General features: G+C 41.8%; 1 protein-coding gene across 1 annotated transcript in view; it reads left to right on the top strand.

Moving 5' to 3' along the window:
- MED12L (mediator complex subunit 12L) overlaps window positions 1–18,958 on the top strand; it is a 333,810-nt gene that overhangs the window by 67,166 nt on the left and 247,686 nt on the right. Inside the window, exons 6-11 of the mRNA XM_053903719.1 lie at window positions 1,450–1,619; window positions 3,998–4,108; window positions 5,348–5,617; window positions 9,675–9,824; window positions 10,586–10,685; window positions 11,003–11,139. Coding sequence (XP_053759694.1) covers window positions 1,450–1,619; window positions 3,998–4,108; window positions 5,348–5,617; window positions 9,675–9,824; window positions 10,586–10,685; window positions 11,003–11,139 — 938 coding nt within the window. The remainder of the gene's footprint in view (window positions 1–1,449; window positions 1,620–3,997; window positions 4,109–5,347; window positions 5,618–9,674; window positions 9,825–10,585; window positions 10,686–11,002; window positions 11,140–18,958) is intronic.

Genomic DNA, 18,958 nt, shown 5'->3' with positions numbered 1-18,958 from the left:
CATCTGATGGTGGGCATTTTGTTTTGTCAAACGAGTGCCATGAGACTATTAGTTCATAATGGAGGCATCAGATGATGATGCTGATAATGTATTGTTATGTCTTTAATGCTGATAGATGAATATTAATATGTTATTGGTGGTGCTTTCTAAAATACTGTTACACTAGGGACAGAATGTTGACCTAGTATCTGTTCATCTTTTTGCATTGGCTTAATTACTACAGTTTAACACGTGCATCTGAAAATTTTAAATAAGACACAATGAGAATAAGTTGTTTAGACCAAAACTTAACAGTAGTTCTCTCTGGACTGTTGTCAAGTACTTTTAACAGTACTTAAAAAATAAAAACAAAGCCCTCAGTCCCCAACAGATGTTTAGTTTCTGTTCCTACTTTTGTCAAGATAGGTTCCTTTAAAAATAAGGCGGGAGAGCCAATTGCCTGGATAATGGGAAAACAGCATTGTGTGGTAACGTTTCAGTAGGGTGGTTTCTTCTGAAATGCTGTTTCACTAATCCTTGGGGAAATTTGGCTGTGAGCATGCAATTATTACATTTTTATCCACAGAATGGGCTAAAGTTGGCATCACATCCCTCACGGTTGCCAGAGGCAACACACTGATTTAATTTGTGCCCCTCTGGCAGACATTTTTGAATAATTTTAGTGTTTTTTTGTTTGTTTTTTTGTTTTTTTGTTTTTTGTAATGGTACTTTTCCTATTTCCTTTCTGTACTCCTACCTTTTGTTGCTCACTACTCTTTCTGATTGAGTTCTGAGGCATCCTGTGTTGATTGTGGAGCGGAGACTAATTGAAGGTCCAGATGGCTGTCTAAGAGGCAGCCGCGCTTGTGTTTCTGGCAGGTGCGGGGAGAGGGAGAGTGCAGGTCGGAATGCTGTGAAGGGCCAGCCCACGGCGAATGCCAGTCCTCTTACAGACTGAAGAAAACAAAACAGATCTTAATTAGGCATGTTAGAAATCCAACTTGGAGCCTGAAAAATCTACCTTAAGACTTGCATTTGAAGGATTTTGAATTCTTCAGTAGAATTGAAATTTCTTGAAGTACTCACCTCCACAGTTCTATTTCCTGCTTGTGGCTTTTTGTATGCAAAAAATCTTTTATGCTCCTAGAGCATCACTAAATGCACATAACTCAAGTGTGGGCAACTCTTCTCCTAGCTTAGGGGTCACAGAGGCACAAGGGGAGAGCCGCCCTTTCCACCCAAGAGCTGTCCAACATTCCTACTAGGTCTGGCCACGTTGCATTACTCAAAGGCTCTGGGGTGGTTGTACTTCTTCGCACAGTGCTTGCTGTGTCAAAACCACTTTTTTGTAATAGATGTTTGTTTTATATGTACATCCTTAAGATTGTCAGAAAGGGGGAGAAAACATTAATTATTCTATCCATCTTGTCTGGAAATTAAAACAAAAAAAATTTTTTTTTTTAAACGCAGAGTGGACACAAATATCTACCAGATATCTTCGAGAGCAGCTGGCCAAGATTTCTGACTTTTACCACATGGCTTCCAGCACAAGTGACGGTCCTGTCCCGGTGCCACCAGATGTGGAGCAAGCCATGAAGCAATGGGAATACAACGAAAAGTTGGCATTTCACATGTTCCAGGTAACCTTCCCAAGAACCTCAAGGCTGTCTAGCTTGCTTTTAAGAAGAGAGCAAATACTTTATAGTTTAATTTTTTAGGAGTCAAGTGATATCTTTATATGAACCAATATGTTGAAAGAAAGCAGTCTGACATTTCTCACCTTGAGTTGTATTGAAGGTAACACCTTTGCCCTGACATGACAGCTTCTATTGGATATATTGATCTCCAGCTTTCAATTGTCTTAGCCCTTTTAATGCTGTTAATTACTTTGCCTTTGCTGTATTAAATATAATCCCTGTAAACCTTTTCTTTTACAAAAATTAGATACATTCAGAAAATATTTGTGTGGGTATTTCCTGTCTCATAGATCTCCATTAGGGCTTAGTTTCTCCATAAGAGGGTCATGTTAATTTGGCTCAGCAGCAGTTTAAAATGTAGTTGGGAGGATGAATAAGGCCATTGAGGAATGACTGAATCCTCCTCTCCGAGAAGCTGATGTAAATCATATTGACCAGAAGAGGGCACTTGTGCTGTTTTTTGCTTCAGTCTTTATTCCTAGTGAGGAAGAGGGAGAAGTGTATTCAGCTGAAGTTTTATGACTAGCAGAGACTTTGACTACCTGTTATCTTGACCAAAGAGGAAAGGGATAAAAAGGATATGTAGTTTCTAAATTTTCCTTTTAGAACTTTATAATTTCCAGACTGTAAGAGAATTTTCCTGAGAGCTCAAAGTGGGAAAAAGCCTGGTCCTTTTGGCAAGTAGCATTGTTAGTTTTAAAGCAGTTGAAACAACTCTTACAAATGCAAGTTCCATTTAGCAGAGGACTCCCTTGGTGCCTGCTCTGAGTTTTTAACGACTTTGGGTGGAGGATTTAGTCTGCATCTTCAAAAAAGTGTGTCAACATGCTTAATGTTTTTGGAAGGATTACTTTGTGTATTGGGAACATTGAAATCAGTATCTCCTTTATAGGAAGCAGGTCCTAAACGGATGAATTTAATTGGGTCACTAATGTTTGAATTTAAAAGTTTAGTATATTTTAATTTGCCATATTCTGAAATGTGAAACTGACTTAGTACATACACCTGCAGATACATGTGCAGAAATAAGGGTGTGGGTATGTACACAGAGGCATCTTGAGGATGTTTGTGTAGCCGTTGAAAGTCATATTTATGAAGACTTGTTTTTGAACCTTGCAGTTGCCATCTCTTATATGTTAAGTACAGAATTCTATTTTATTCATTTCTTTATCAACTTCAAATTCACTGGTCTTAAAATTTTAAATTGTACTTTTTTGTGACTAACCATTTAACTCTTGGATTTAAGGCATTTTAAAATTTAGAAATTAGCAACCAGTAGATATCTTGATGTCATGCCAGTGTCACTGTTATCTTTTAAATACTGAAGCTATAATTTGTCAGTATATTTTCACACAAATCTCTGATAACCATGGTAGTGGACCACTGGTGATAAATAGGTAAGAAAAAGTTGCTAGGAGTAAAGTAGGCATTCATATTAACTACTAAGGTGGTTATCAGAATGACCTTAAAGATACAAGTGTCTTTCCCGGAAAGCGTATCTTTTTGTTTCTATCTTGAAGATTCTTTCATGATGTAGGTCATAATACAAAACTGTAACATGATATTAAATACATACACACATAGAATATCATAGAAGAATAGTTGGTTTATATGTACGTGTGTGTGTGTTTATATGAAAGTAGTAAATGAAAATGTTAACGGTGCAAGAGGGGCTAGACCACCTCTGGGACATTTTGGAAATCTGAGGTGTGTTGTTATTTTCAGTGTAGTTATGTTGGAACATTTATACATTATTTTATTATAATTTTTTTCATTTGTTAACAGTTAATTAGGCCATTATGTTGATTTTTTAAGGTTATATTTCATGCATAGGTTATAGTATCTGAAATTCATTTTAGGATAGAGGCAGGGGTTATTGGGAGGGCATTAGACCTAATGGGATTTTCAAATGCTTGCTGAGATGATAGTGTGATGGGGGCTTTTGTTCTTTATAATTATCACCAGTGGACAAGTTTCCTCCTGTGACATAAGTTCATACTCCCTGGAAATCTGGCCACATGCTTGACATGTCCTCAGAGTCTGAAAGCTTCTGAATTTCCTTTCTCATAGGAATTGTTTTCAATTTAGAATGAAGCAGATTACCAAGAAAAAAAGAAAACCAAAAAACCCACCCCAAACTGATTATACAGAATCACACTGGCACTTTGTTTCGTTTAGAATTTGGGGTGTGGTCAAGGAGACCATACAACACAAATCACAGTAGTAAAATTACACTTCAGCAAAAGAGTTACAGTGCTCCTTTTTGAATATGAATTGGTCTTGCTTTAACGTCATCAGTGTGACTTTCTCTTTCATTGAAGGAAGGAATGCTAGAAAAACATGAATATTTGACATGGATCTTGGATGTGTTAGAGAAGATCAGACCGATGGATGATGACCTTCTTAAACTCTTGTTACCACTCATGCTGCAGGTATAGTACATGTGACCACGAGCCAGCTGATTTTATGGGCAAGAGAGGAGTCTGATTAGGATGATTAAGTATGTAGAGGTGGAAGAGGAAGAACATTATCTTTGGGACAGAAGGGAAAAATGGCTTGATGCTACTCCACATGTGTCAGCCACGTTCATAGTTTTTAACCATGTGTCCTTCTAAAGTATTCTCACCTGCGCTAATGCCTCCCTTCGGTGAGCTAAGCAGACAGCTCTTTACATACTATCGCCCCATTCGCACAGATGTCTGTGAAAACAAAACAAAATCATCTCTTTTTAAGCATTAGAGGATCTTTTATATTCATTTGACATTCTTTGAGCCACTGGGGGTGGGAACTTCCTGTTTTAATGATTGCTTTAAGATCTGCTAAAAATTTAGGTTATTTGGTTACGATTTACTTAGAAAACATAAAGATTTCCTGGAAAGTTAATACATGCATTTGGTCATTTAAGCAATATGAAAGAGTATCTAGTGAAAAGTAATTCTCTTCCTCTCCCTCGTACCCTCCTGGAGACTACACTGTGTGGGTGTCCTGTGTATCCTCCCTGTGATGGTCTGTGCCCATGCTGTCCATTAGAGTAGCCACTAGCCCCAGGTAGCTTTCGAGCCCTCGAGCTATGACAAGTGCAATTTGATATGTGCTCTTAGTGTAAACGCACACCAGATTTCACATTTAGTTCAGAAAAGAGTGTATAATGTCTCATGAAATCTTTTTGTGTTGATTCCCTGTTGAAATGATAGTGTTTTGGGTATGATAGGCTAAATAAAATACGTTACTTATTTAATTTTGCCTGTTATTTATTTATTAAAAAAATTTTTTTTAACGTTTATTCATATTTTGAGAGACAGAGTGTGAGTAGGGGAGGGGCAGAGAGAGAGGGAGACAGAATCAGAAGAAGGCTGCAGGCTCTGAACTGACAGCATAGAGCTTGATATGGGGCTTGAGCTCACAGACTGTGAGATCATGACCTGAGCTGAAGTCGGAAGCTCAACCGACTGAGCCACCCAGGTGCCACTTGCCTGTTATTTTTTTAATGGAAAACTTAAAATTACATATATGGCTTGTGTTGTTTCTATTGGACAGCACTGGTTTCTACAGTACTTGTGAAGTACCCCCCCCCCCCCCTTTTCTCTTAATGAAAAAAGTCTTTGTTAAAATAGTTGTTTCACCGAGTAGTATCAGACGTGACTGAAGCCCGTTGTCCTTGTGCTTCTCAGTATTCGGACGAGTTTGTTCAGTCGGCTTACCTGTCTCGTCGTCTTGCCTACTTTTGTGCCCGGCGTCTTGCCTTGCTGCTGAGCGATAGCCCCAGCCTCCTTGCTGCCCACTCGCCCCACATGATCATAGGACCAAACAACTCAAGCATCGGGGCCCCCAGCCCTGGCCCCCCTGGCCCCGTCATGAGTCCCGTGCAGCTGGCCTTCTCAGACTTCCTCTCCTGTGCACAGCATGGCCCCCTGGTTTATGGACTTAGTTGTATGTTGCAGGTAAGTCCCTGGCCCTTGCTGTTTTATGTTAAAATTCAGCGTAGGAGATAATCGAGTTAAGAATTGCCCCTTCAACTTTCACGTCACATTCCAGTTTTTTCCTCATCCAAATAATTTACAGATTGAAGTTTCATGTTTTTATTTTTCTATGTTGGATCAAGCTGAGTGAAGATTTGTTGCTTCTGTGTAGAAGAAAGTTCTTGTAGTTACCTTTTATTATACCATGCAGCACTCTCAATGATAAAATCCTTGAGGGAACCCACAGAATAAGTCTGCTATATTACTTTGCTTTTGGAAAGACATTTTCTCAGTGCAGCATTTTATAGCTTCCTCAGTCCACATCCTAAGTTGGTTGCCATCCTCTCTATTTCTTTAAAATCCAGGTAATTTGTCAGGCTCTGTTGTTCGGCCAAGTATCACTGCTTGTGTGGTCCTTGAACATCCAGTCGCGTGCAGGCCACTGGGCCGATGCTGTCAGGAATGAGATACAGCCCCGTCCTAGAGGAGCTCACAAGTTAGTGTTCAGGTTACACTTCTGGGGCTCTTAAGGTGTCCTGCTCTTTACTAAGAGGCTTTGGCCTGGCTTTAAAGACATGTTCTCCACTCAGGTAGAGCTTACGGTCTTGTGGGGAAGACAGGCTTGTCAATGGACAGTTTCCATATACTATGGCAAAGGCCAATGGAAGGATGCGCAGGGGACTAAGGGAGTTGAGAAGTGGAACTTGTAGTTCAACCCAGAATTCAGAGAGGCTTTCTGAAGGAAGCAGTTCTGACTACTGCATATTATAAGAGTTTTTTTTTTTTTTTAAAAAAAGGTGCTAAGAGTATTCTTGGCAGAGGGAGCAGCATGGGAAAAGGGCCAGAGGGTTGATCAGTCATCTTGTGTGCAGGTTGGTATTAATGGAACATCAAGTGTAAAGCCTGTTGGGGTGTGGGCATATAAGACTCCCTAGGTGCCTTATGATTGGGATGCGACTGGAGGGTTTTAGGCAGGAAGGTGCCATGGTCAGTTGTGCCGTTGATTTAGATTGTTGTGGCCACGATAGAGGGAGGATTTGTGGGAGTAGCAAGGGAGGGGAAAGAGAGGGAGAGACATGGCCAAAAAAGTCAGTTTGGGAGAGTCTAGGTAAGTTCACTTTTGGACAGTTTTGGATTATTTGTCCTTTAGCATCTCTAAATAGTTTTGTTCCAGAAGTTTTTACATGTCTCATTTTGAAGTTGATGCCAGACATCCAGCCAGATGTGTGGATTTGAATCCCTCAGGGACTTTTTTTTTTTTTTTTCCTCAGTTCAAGTTTAATAGAAACAAAGATCAAAAGTGATGCCCCACTACTGTACACATCAGTTGACTTGCCCCATAGCACAGGATGGGCCATTCTCTCCAGAGGAAGAAAGGCTGGCTTCCCCAACCCCTGCAGGAAAGGCCTGTCCCATCCCATACCACATCTGCACAGGGACACTTGGCTGACCCAAACCCCAAGAGGGGGTGAGATTACCTGAAGAGTTAGCAGTGAGTGGCAACCTGTGGCCTGAGTGGTGAAGAGGCGGCTGAAGGGCAGTCCACGGAGGGGGCCGTGAAAGTGTGGCCAGACTGGACAGAAAAGGAAGGGGAGAGACTATTGTTAAAGAGAGACAAGGACAGCGAGAATAGGAATGCTATTGTTACGATTCTGTTATAATCTTACTAGCATTTATTGTGTTCTAAGCATCGCTCTAAATTGTAACGTGTATTAAGTCACTTACTTCTCAGAACATCCTATGAGATTGGAACCAATATTACTGCTGTAACATGAATGATGAAATGGGGGCGTAGGTCACACAGCAAGTAAGTGGCAAAGCTGGAATTCACACCCAGGCAGTCTGGATCCAGGGTCCACACTCTTACCACCATGCTGAGCTGCTTCTCTAGCTACTGCAGGAAGTTTCCAAAAGGAGATGGTCGTGGGCGGTGCCCCCATATTGGGGAAGTCTGGTAAGAAGATAGCTGGATAAGACCGTGGTCAGTTGAGAAGCCATTGTAAGGCGGGTTGAGGAGTGATGAAGAATGAGGAGAAATAATGCTACCTGTTCTTTTTGAGAGACCTGTCTGTGGAAGGAAAGGAGAGAGATTGCTGCTAAGTAAGTGGAGATTTTTTAAAAGGTTTTGTTTTTTTGATGGTCAGATTTGAACATACTTCTTTTTTTTTAAAATTTTTTTTAATGTTTGTTTATTTTTGATGGAGAAAGACAGAGCATGAGTGGGGGAGGGGCAGAGAGAGAGAGAGGGAAACACAGAATCTGATACAGGCTCCAGGGTCTGAGCTGTCAGTACAGAGCCTGACGCGGGACTTCAAACTCACGGACCACGAGATCATGACCTGAGCCGAGGTCGGACACTCAACGGACTGAGCCACCCAGGCGCCCCAGATTTGAACATATTTCTCAGCTGAGATTAAACTAGTAGAGAGTGCAAACAGGAGAAGAGGGGTGTGTGATAGATCAGTGCCCTGGGTATTGGTGATTTTAAGAACACTGGGAAGAACTCCATGATGGACAGGAGATGAGAACCCCGACCTCCTCACACACAGGAGGAAGGAGACGGGTATGTGGACCAGTGGAGACAGATGCAGTAGTGGGGCTCAGGGACTTGACGTTCTTCATATCTGCCACCTGGTTTCCACAGAGATGTCTCCTAGACTTCAGAATCTAGTTTTTGTGATACTCAGTTTTGCATTTTAGAAGAAACATTGCATCCCTTCTCTAATAAGCTCACAGTTTGTTGAGTGGCACAACAACATGATAGTTAAGACAATTTTTTTTTCTGTAATGTTTATTTTTTATTTTTGAGAGAGAGAGAGAGACAGAGACAGAGTGTAAGTGGGGGAGAGGCAGAGAGAGACAGACACACAGAATCCGAAGCAGGCTCCAGGCTCTGAGCTGTCAGCATAGAGCCCAATGCTGGGCTGAAACTCAACGAGTTGTGAGATCATGACCTGAGCCGAAGTTGGGTGCTCAACTGACTGAGCCACCCAGGTGCCCGAGACCTGTTTTTTAGAATCCTTGCAGACCTGATTTTAGCCTCTGCTCTTCCAGTTTCTAATGTAACCTTTAGACTCTGTTTCCCGTGTGTGAGGGTGATGGTGACAGTTCCTACTTGGTGACCACACATGGTTAGGGTTGTGATGATGCAATGTTAGGTATGGAGCAAGGACTTATTTAAACTGGAGCCATAATATCGACTCTATGTTTAGAAGGCAGAATGATAGCATAGAGGTTCTAGACACGTGTGCTGAAATCAACTTGGCTGGTTATTACTCTCCGCTGTGGCTCCTATTCCTCTGTGGTACAGTGGGGGGAATAGCATTACCTACCTCATGGGATCATTGTGGTCTGTGAGTGAGGGGTCATAGAAGGTGCTTCATGCAAGCTGGTTGAAGAAAAAATGTCTGCAAGGGTGTAACGTAGAGGTAGGCAAGCTATAATCTGTAGGCCAATGCCAGCCAATGAGCTAAGAATATATTTTATATTTCCAGTGAGTTATTAAAACAAAAAGAATATGTGACAAATTATAGGTGACCTGCAAAGCTTAAAGCATTTACTCTCTGGCTTTTTATAGAAAATGTGCCACCCACTGGTCTAGGGTGACTGTCTGTCTAGCATTTACGAAGCTATTTACTGCATTATCTCAGAGATTATTTCATAGATTAAAACAAATTCCTTTTTAGATTTTATAACTTTAGAAATTACACATTCTAATTCCATCTCCTTTTTCTAATTGCATGAAAAAATTGTTTTAAGTGACAATTTTAAGTGATAATTACTGTGTTTTTATTAAGTTTCCTAGGTTCTCTGTGCTGGAATGTTAGCTTATGAATTATAATATTTCTTAATTTCTCAGTAGCTGTACCACCTCCATTTCAAATTAATAATTCTATTTTAGTTTTGTTTTAAGACTTGAAAAGTTGAGAATGGGTACTTGTAGGAAACTATAATATAGTTATGATGAGGCCTCGTTTTTATTGTTAAGCTGTTATACTTGTTCCTCTTAAATATCTGGATTTTCCTGCTTCATTTCCAGACTGTCACTCTCTGTTGCCCAAGTGCCTTGGTGTGGAATTATTCCACAAACGACAATAAGAGCGCGAACCCAGGCTCGCCCCTGGATCTGCTGCAGGTGGCCCCCTCCAGTCTCCCCATGCCGGGTGGGAACACAGCTTTCAATCAGCAGGTAGACTCTCTGTTACGGTGGTTGGACGGGTGTTTTCATTGAGAGGCATCATGACACAGCGAGCCGCGTGGGTGTTAGCCTCTCAGATGCTTGGATGCCTGCCCTTCCCAGCCCTGCTCCCCATCTCTCTGAGGGATGTGGGGGGAAGTAGTTAGCCTCTCTGGACCGCAGAAGTTCATCACATTGCTCCCTTCCTCCTTTAGCTCTTGCTGGGCAGCTCTTGCAAAGAGTCCTGCCACCCAGACGGTAATTGTGATGGTGGCTCTCATACATGACACAATTCCCTTAGATGGCAGTCTGTGATATTTAGTAACTGTTTTTATTAGTGCCGGGTTATTTGGTTCAGAGACTTAAGAAGTTTAAACTGCGGGACTGTGACTAATGTTGAGAGTAAGATCCCTGTTTTTCACCAAGCAATTTTCTTAAATTCATAAAACATGCCTAGCTATTTTCATACATAGAAGAATGGCTCAAAAATGATACTTGAGAGCTTTCACCTTCCCATAGAGGACATCCTAAAAAATTTTTACTTGTAAAGCAAGCATTTATTTTTTGTGAGTGTTTGTTATTGACAACTGGCATTGAATCACCCCTCGTAAATTTTAAAATGCGCTTCTTGGACAACAGGCTAAATTTGTTACGGTGCAGTCACGATTGTAGTTCCCTGTAGGATGCTCTGCTCATGTGGAAAAACCTGACATGATTTAGACAGCCACTGTGGCTTTCCAGGCATAAGTTAATTAGAAGCGATTATCTTTCAGGTTCGGGCAAGGATTTATGAGGTAGAACAGCAGATAAAACAAAGAGGCCGTGCAGTGGAAGTTCGGTGGTCTTTTGACAAGTGCCAAGAGTCAACAGCAGGTACAGAACCCAAGAGAAGAAGGAGTACTTTTGAATGTGGGACTTGATGCTCTGTTTCTGATTCTTATAACTCAGTCAACGTATTGAATAAGGATGCTTTTTGACAGAGGCACCTAGTGACTTTTGAGGGCATTCCTCTGTCTGTGCCCTTTAGTTCTTCGCTGTCTAGAATGTCAGGTTTGGTTTTGTTGGCAATTCTCACATGCTGAGAATGACACTTTCTTGAAATCCCTTTTGCCCTACATAATGATGGCTTTGTACTATGCTGTTTGGCTTTGTTTGACCTCTTTAACTGCTTGCTTAATTTCCACATCTAGGGGTGACCATTAGTCGGGTTTTGCACACGTTGGAAGTGTTGGATCGACATTGTTTTGACCGAACTGATTCCAGCAATTCAATGGAGACGCTTTATCATAAGATTTTCTGGGCAAACCAAAACAAAGATAACCAAGAGGTAGTTAATATTTTTCTTCTTTTCATTTAAATTTTCTCAGCATATTTTCTCTTTTTTTTCATTCAGTAAATTCTGGTGAAGTCTTTTCTATGAAGTGTAATAACTTATGAAGGGGTCTACACCCTGAAATCATTTTATTGTTGGACTAAAATGCCCCCAAATTATTAAAAAGGAATGTCCATTGGGCTTATTTACTTAGGTATAGTTACTGGAAAGACTTTTCTTGGCCCTTTTATCATCACTCCCCATCATTTTAGTTTTAGCAGAATATCCTTTATCTGGCGATTGGACTTTATATAATGGTTTAACTTTAACTTTGGGGTAATATATTTTAATTTTTTTTTTTAACGTTTATTTATTTTTGAGACAGAGACAGAGTATGAACGGGGGAGGGTCAGAGAGAGAGGGAGACACAGAATCTGAAACAGGCTCCAGGCTCTGAGCCATCAGCACAGAGCCCAACGCGGGGCTGGAACTCACGGACCATGAGATCGTGACCTGAGCCGAAGTCGGACGCTCAACCGACTGAGCCACCCAGGCGCCCCAAATATTTTAATATTTAGAGCAGTGAATGGATACTGTGATCATATTTTTTTAAAAAAACCCGTATTAGGATTCTCCAAACAGAGCTAACAAAGAAAAAAAACTGTGTGTGTGTGTGTGTGTGTACATATATTTACATACATATATATAAAAGTGAAAAGTATTTATTTTAAGGAATTGGCTCATAGGATTCTGGGAGCAGACGTGTCTGGAACGTAAAGGACAGGCCAATAGGCTTGGGACCCTAGGGAGAATTGATGTTGCAGCCTTGAGTCTGAAGTCAGTCTGGAAGCAGAATTCCTTCTTCCTCAGGGACCTGTCTTTTCTCGTAAGGCTTTCAACTAATTGGGTGGGGTCCACCTACCTTATGGAGAATGATCTGCGTTACTTTAAGTTTACTGATTTAAATGTTGTCCACATTTAGAAGAATAACTTCACAGCAACATCTAGACTGAATTTTGACCCAAAAAACTGGGTACCATGGACTAGCTGAATTCACACATAAAATTTATCATCACAGACAATTATTATTTTAGGCTTTCTTAGAGTAGATTGTTTCATTATTGAACGGTCTATAAACAAAGGTTTTCCAGTTTTTTCCCCCCTAACCTTATTTTGGGAGAATGAAGAAGTTTGTCTTATTTTTACAATGGAGAGCACCCATGGTATGTCCAGGTTGTGCTAGGCACCAGGAACAGAGAGGTAAGTTTTAAGACATGGTACCTACCTTCAAAGAACACCTTAGTCAACTGATTACTATTATCTTTGATTTCCATACTAGCTTTTGGGAATGCATATGTGGAAAGGAGAGATTAGACAATGGAAACAAAAACCCCCAGACTTTCCTTATATACCGTTATGTGAACCTGATGTGAACCTGTTCTAGGTTATTCCTCTTTCTGGAATAATTTGTGTCATCCCCTGGCTTCTTGAAGATAAGGTTCAAATTCACTGCTGCCAAGTAGGATATTGGAATGTTGAGTGAGGTAGACTGAGTATATGTTCTTTTTCTTTTCTTTTTTTTTTTTACATTTATTTTTGAGAGGCAGAAAGAGCACAAGTGGGGGAGGGGCAGAGAGAGAAGAAAACACAGAATCCAAAGCAGGCTCCAGGCTCTGAGCTGACAGCATAGAGTCCGATGCAGGGCTCAAACTCACAAACCACGAGATCGTGACCTGAGCCGAAGTCAGTCGCTTAACTGACTGAGCCACTCAGGTGCCCCGAGTGAATTTTCTAATTCATTGTGAAGTCTCAGTGGCAATGCTTCATTCGGTGCTTCTGTGGAGCACACGGATTATAAAAGTCTGCATAGTACTCTGCTTATTGACATAGGTTAGAGTATTACTGTGTTCTTTTGGAGTGGAACCCTTAAAGTCTATTTGTAATAAAGACTTAGGTAAAAGGTTGCGAGAGTACTAAGGTTTTCAATACGTAAACTAAGATACGTGGAAGGAAAATAGGGATACCTAAAATTCAAGGTGTCCTTTTGGACTGCTAAGCTTTCTGCACTGAGAGTTGAGTAAAGACTGCGTTGTTCCCTTGTGAGCATTTTAGCTGTACCCAAACCCCTTGAGTTTTGTGGTTAGCTTGACTCTACAACTTTATAGTGAATGAACTGGCCAACTTCAGAATTGCATGCCTCATTCATCCACAGAGACTAAAGTTATTCACTAGCACTCTTAAGAGATCATGGTACATCTCTTACCAAGGGCAGAAATTACGTTTTGTATTTTTGAATAAAATCACTCTGTAAGCTCTCTAAAACACTGTTGTCTCCAGTGAGCAACGTCTCCACCCAGGATGCTGAGAGGTGCTTGCCACTAGAGGGCGACATGTGCTCAGGGTTGAGGGTCTTGTGTGTTCCACTGACATAGTTCATTGGAAGGAATGTCACAATGTTGCCCATTTAGGAGTAATTACATTGAATGTTGAATCAACTATGGAAAGATGTGTTGTGAGTGAGTGGTTGCTTTGTGGTTATCACACTCTTTTAGGAGTAATACACAAATTACATTTTAAACCTGTAATTCAGACTGGTCACCTTTTCTTAGTAATCTATCAGAAGAACTAGGTAGATCCTGTTAATTTAACATTAGAATGATTTTTAAACCTTAAAATATTGACATTTACATATTTAACATTAATTTTTTAACCTTAAATTTTAATTAAATTAATTTTTATTTTGGCATCTGTTTGTGTGTTTCAAGGTATGTGTGTATATGCAGGCAGATGACAGTGTTTCATCTGTTTACTCTTCACCAAGGTCTATTATTTTCTCGACACCCGAGTCACTTTATATATTCCTGGAATTCATGTATGAGCTGTGGAGTTGTATTAACTGTGATCAGCTGTGTGACCTTGAACAAGTTACTTGTAGGCTTTGTGCCTTAGTGCCTTTACATATTAAGTTGGCATAGAGCATTTGCCTTGTCTGCCTCTAAGGGGACATGAGCACTTTGAGATTCATGAAACATTCTATAAATATGTTAAAAATGTTGCTGTTAATGATAACAGAGCAATAATTATTAGTAGGTTACGATTATATTGGAAGAACCAGGATGATGAAACTCTAATTTTCTGATTAGAAGGAGTTGTATAAATTGTCATGGTTAGGATTCAAAAACATGTCTCACTTCTTGAAAATGTGTTTCCCCTTTTTTGTTTTCATAATTTGTGTTAGGACTTAGCATGAAAGATAATATAAGAAGGGACCAGTCTCTGTAGTTGCAAAGACCTTGAGGTTTACTTTTGCTGAAGTTGTATTTAGGCAGGCCTGGGCCCTGGATTGCACATCCTGGTTTCCCACATCTGCTTAGGCAACTTGAACTTCAGTCTCCTTGATTCCTTTTTCTCTGGAACTGCTAAAAGGAAATCTAGTTCTTTCCACTTTCTTGTAGGGAGGGGAGGAGCAGCTGTACAGATGGGATGCAGAGTCTGAAGTTCAGATTTGCGTGTCTAAGTAGTCTTAGTATTTGGCCAAAGCCCACTGAAAACCGTAGTGCATGGGATGAAGGCATTTGAGGATTTCGTCCTGCCCTGTGGTTAGACTGCGGTCACGAGAGTGAGAGTGTGCTCCACGATGGGCTGTGCTAGGCCTGTGGCATGCTTCCGCTCATTCTACAGGCACTGCATTATTCCCGTACCCACGCCTTCCCTTCTGCCCCCCATATCCTCAGCTGCTGCTTCTGTGTTAGGGCTTGGCAACTGTTGTAAGAGAAGCACAAATATAAACCTCAACCCCCTCAATGTTTGCTTATTCTAGATTTATGCTACTTGATTTTCCATTCAGTGTAGTGTGAGATAGAAAACGTGAAGTGCTTACTTAGGACAGGGCTCAGAGACTTGTGTTGCACAGTGGCCAGGCAGGTGGTGCAAATTAATGGTAGGCTGTTGCATCCAGGGCCCCTGGGACGTGACTGGGGAGGGGGCATGCCCTTTCTAAGTAGAGTGGCCTGTCTCAGATTCTCCTTGGGAATGTAGACCCACTGTTTGATCCTTCAACATTTCTGGAGAAGATGTATATCAAGATTTACAAACTCTCCCAATTAAAAAAATTTTTTTTAATGTTTATTTGTTTTTGAGAGAGACAGAGCACAAGTTGGGGAGGGTCAGAGAGAGAGGCAGACACAGAATCTGAAGCAGGCTCCAGGCTCCGAGCTGTCAGCACAGAGCCTGATGTGGGGCTTGGGCTCACAAACCATGAGATGATGACCTCAGCTGAAGTTGGATGCTCAGTCGACTGAGCCACCCAGGTGCCCCTCAAACTCTCCCATTTTTAAAACACTTTGCAGGCCAAGCTGCATGTCTGTTGTCCATGTTTGCCCACATGACTTTCACTCTGCAACTCCTGGTGAGTGTTTTGTACACCATTTGCTAACCGATTTGCCTGTTTAATGTTTCAGAACCATTTCTACTCTGGCTGATGGGGGCAGAGAGGCCGGTGCCACACGAGGGACTATTGTTGGGGATGGGGGGGGGGGGGACCTTCCGATTCCAAGTCCTGACTGAGCCTGTCACTTGCAGCCTTAGGCGAGATCCACATTGCTGACCTGAAGGCCGAGGGTGAGGTGCCCCTCAGCTTCACACAGCACCCAGACCGCTTCCTTCCTCTTGGCTTCTTTCCCCGTTTATGTGGGGTGTGAAGGGAGAACCAGCTGCATCGTTGGCTCCCCCAGGGACACGGATAGAAGGGAAAGTCTGAAGATGACGGGAAGAGCTGCCTTTTCACTTCTCTCTTTGGTGCCCAAGGAAGCAAGCTTTCTCCTGAGTAATGGAAAGGCCTGAGTGGTGGTGGAGGCATGTGCACTTCCTCTTGCCCTGCTGTGAAAACAAACTGTCACATGCCAAAACCCGAGAATCTGCATGTTTGCTCTTCCTTTCCTACTCAGAATAGTTAGGAAGCACTCTGAATAGGTGTGTTGAGTTCCTCCTGATTTCTTTGAAAGGCCTAGGCCCAGAGTCCAGAGCGGCTGTCTTACCCCTGGCACAGGCCTCCGGGGCCGCACCGGCCCTTGTATCAGTGTGGCTGAAGAACTCCCACCATCATGCAAAAGAAAATCTTGGTTTCTGTCCTTGCTGGCCACGTTCCATGTTCTTCTTCCTGCAAGTCTGTAGCCCCACAGGTCAGGGTCTGTGTTCCTTTTGCTCACCAGCAGCACGTCACCAGTGTCTAACACCGTGCCTGGGGCCCAACAGGTCCTCAGGAAGCATTTACTGAATTTGTTTTTTAGGGGCTCGCTTAAAAGCTGCTGGGACAGTGAACTGGAAAGAAAGCCTCTGTAAGATTGGGTTTGGAAGGGTAGGGGTGACTGCTGTAATCTGTTAGCTCTAACGATGGTACAGGTTCAGATGCGCAAGAAAATATGTGAATGTGGAGGGAGGAGCTTGGCCAACGGAAGAGTTCTCAGGTGTAAAATTGGCAAGTCGGTGCATTTCTTTTGTGGTATTTGGACAATTCACTTACTCTTGATGAGTAAGAGTAAATTTCCCCATTTTTAAAAAGGGCATTCTATCTCTTGATGGTGTGAGAATGATAAAACACTGAAAGGTTAATGGTGCCTTGCACGTGGATGGGTACTGAGTAAACTCTAGCTGCTGTTATAACTGACTCATGTATGTAGGGAGGCAGTTAAACCCTGGAGACATGGAGGGAATATGGTTCCTTGGGACCACTGTGGACACACACACACACACACACAACTATCCATCACACAGTCCATTCATCCATAAAGCATAGCCAGGATCCGTCAGGCTTTTTATATTTGATTTTTACCAAGACTTTACCCACAGTAGGGAAGCAGTCAGATGGGACTGGCCAACCCAAGGCAAGGTGGCTGCAGTACCACCAGGTAGAAAAGGAGATGATGCTCATTTCAATGCTTAGGGGTTTTTGGTATTTGTTTTTTTTGTTGTTGTTATTAATGTTTTGTCCGTCCTTCCTTCCTTCCTTCCTTCCTTCCTTCCTTCCTTCCTTCCTTCCTTCCTTCCTTATGTAAGAAAAAGTCACTTTTAAAAATCAAGGCTCAGGGGGCGCCTGGGTGGCTCAGCTGGTTAAGCATCCGACTTCAGCTTAGGTCACGATCTTGCAGTTTGTGAGTTCGAGCCCTGCATCGGGCTCTGTGCTGACAGCTCAGAGCCTGGAGCCTGCTTCGGATTCTCTGTCTACCCCTCTCTCTACCCCTCCCTTGCTCATGCTCTGTGTCTCTCGGTCTCTCAATAATAAATAAACGTTAAAAATTTTTTTGTAAAAATGAAGGCTCAAGATAACAAAGTCAAATGTGGCAAAAGTCAAGCCAACACGGATGGCACATCTGGCTGGCTTCCTGCTGAGATGTGTGTGCCAAATTTTAGAATTGAGGATGCTGATCACAGCCCTGTCTGAGCACGTTGTACCGTGGAAGTCACACGGTTTCCTACTGGTCACTCTTAGAGCTACCACTTTCTTCTTTCTTCAAGTAAATCCATTAATCAAAGGGCAATTATGTTAACATAGTGGGGGGGGGGTGGCATGCACAGACATTTAGACTTTGCTGTTACTGATAAAGAGGGTAATGAATCCATTTAGAGTGTGGTAGGCCTCTTGGATTAGATTGTTTCTGAGCCTGTGTACCAGTCTTTTTTCTTCAGACTTTTTCTGAGTACGTCTTAAGCACTAGGCCCGTTTTAAGTGTATTGTGCCATCTCATTTATTTTTTCCTTGGCCAGTGAGACACATGTGAAACAAAAAAAAATTTAATTCTTGCGTTACAGATGAGAAAACCAAAGCGTAGAGCAGATGAGTGAGTTGTCCAAGCTAGTGACCAACTCACTGGTGGGGAAATAGGGATTGAGATCCTAAATGGTTCCCGAGCCCAACTGTTAACTAATACATTCTTTTTTTTTTTTTTTTTTGAGCAAGCATATGTGCATGCATTGGGAAGGGGCAAAGGGAGAGGGAGAATCTTAAGCAGTCTCCATGCCCAGCACAGGACCTGACATGGGTCCCAACATGGGCTGGATCTCACAACTGAGATTATGACCTGAGCCTAAATCAGGAGTCGGATACTTAACTGACTGAGCCACCCAGGTGCCCTGCCCTTTAATTAGCACATTCTGTTCCTTGTACCACTTTAAAAACTCATTTAATTCAGGTAATTCTAGTTGAATAAACAAGTGTCAGATGAAATTTTGGAAGAAGGAGGGAAAAAACCACCTTTGTAATTGCCACAAAGAGTTTTCATATTAATATTGGCGTATTTGTTTGCAGGAATAATCTTTGGTTTTTAAAAGTGTGACAGTTTCAACAGAGTAAACAATATTTATGTTAGAAAATGCCAATCTTCAAGTTGAGAAAGCTGACCCTTAGAGTATATCATACAACCTTGAGGTTGATTCAGACTTGGATTTGAGTCCTGGCTTTGCTGTTGAGTAGCTGGGTGGTCTCAGGCTAGTTCCTTGTTCCCTCAGTGTCATTCTCACTGCACAATGGCCTTACTACTAGAATCCAGTCCATTTGGTCCCATAGGGTACCACCTAGTAAATGTCAGTTGTTACGTTCATGGCTGGATCACTTTGGTTGTCAAGTGGGTTGAACCTAGTACCACATTTTAGAAATTTATTGTTCTTCTTCTCATCTGTAGGTTCCTTTCCTTTTTCGTAAGAGGCAAGCCATAAAGCTTACTGCCCTCTACAGTCATGACTTTTGCATATTAATTCACTATGAGAGACCTGACACTTTTCAAAGACTTTTGGAGGGATTTACTTTATAATTCACCTCCTGTGTGACTTCTGTTATCAT

Source organism: Panthera pardus, unplaced genomic scaffold, assembly GCF_024362965.1.
Source record: "Panthera pardus isolate Hobbes unplaced genomic scaffold, ASM2436296v1 HiC_scaffold_16, whole genome shotgun sequence".
Taxonomy (NCBI): Eukaryota; Metazoa; Chordata; class Mammalia; order Carnivora; family Felidae; genus Panthera; species Panthera pardus.
Note: the sequence above shows the minus strand (reverse complement) of the source record. Positions and strands in the feature narration are given on the sequence as shown.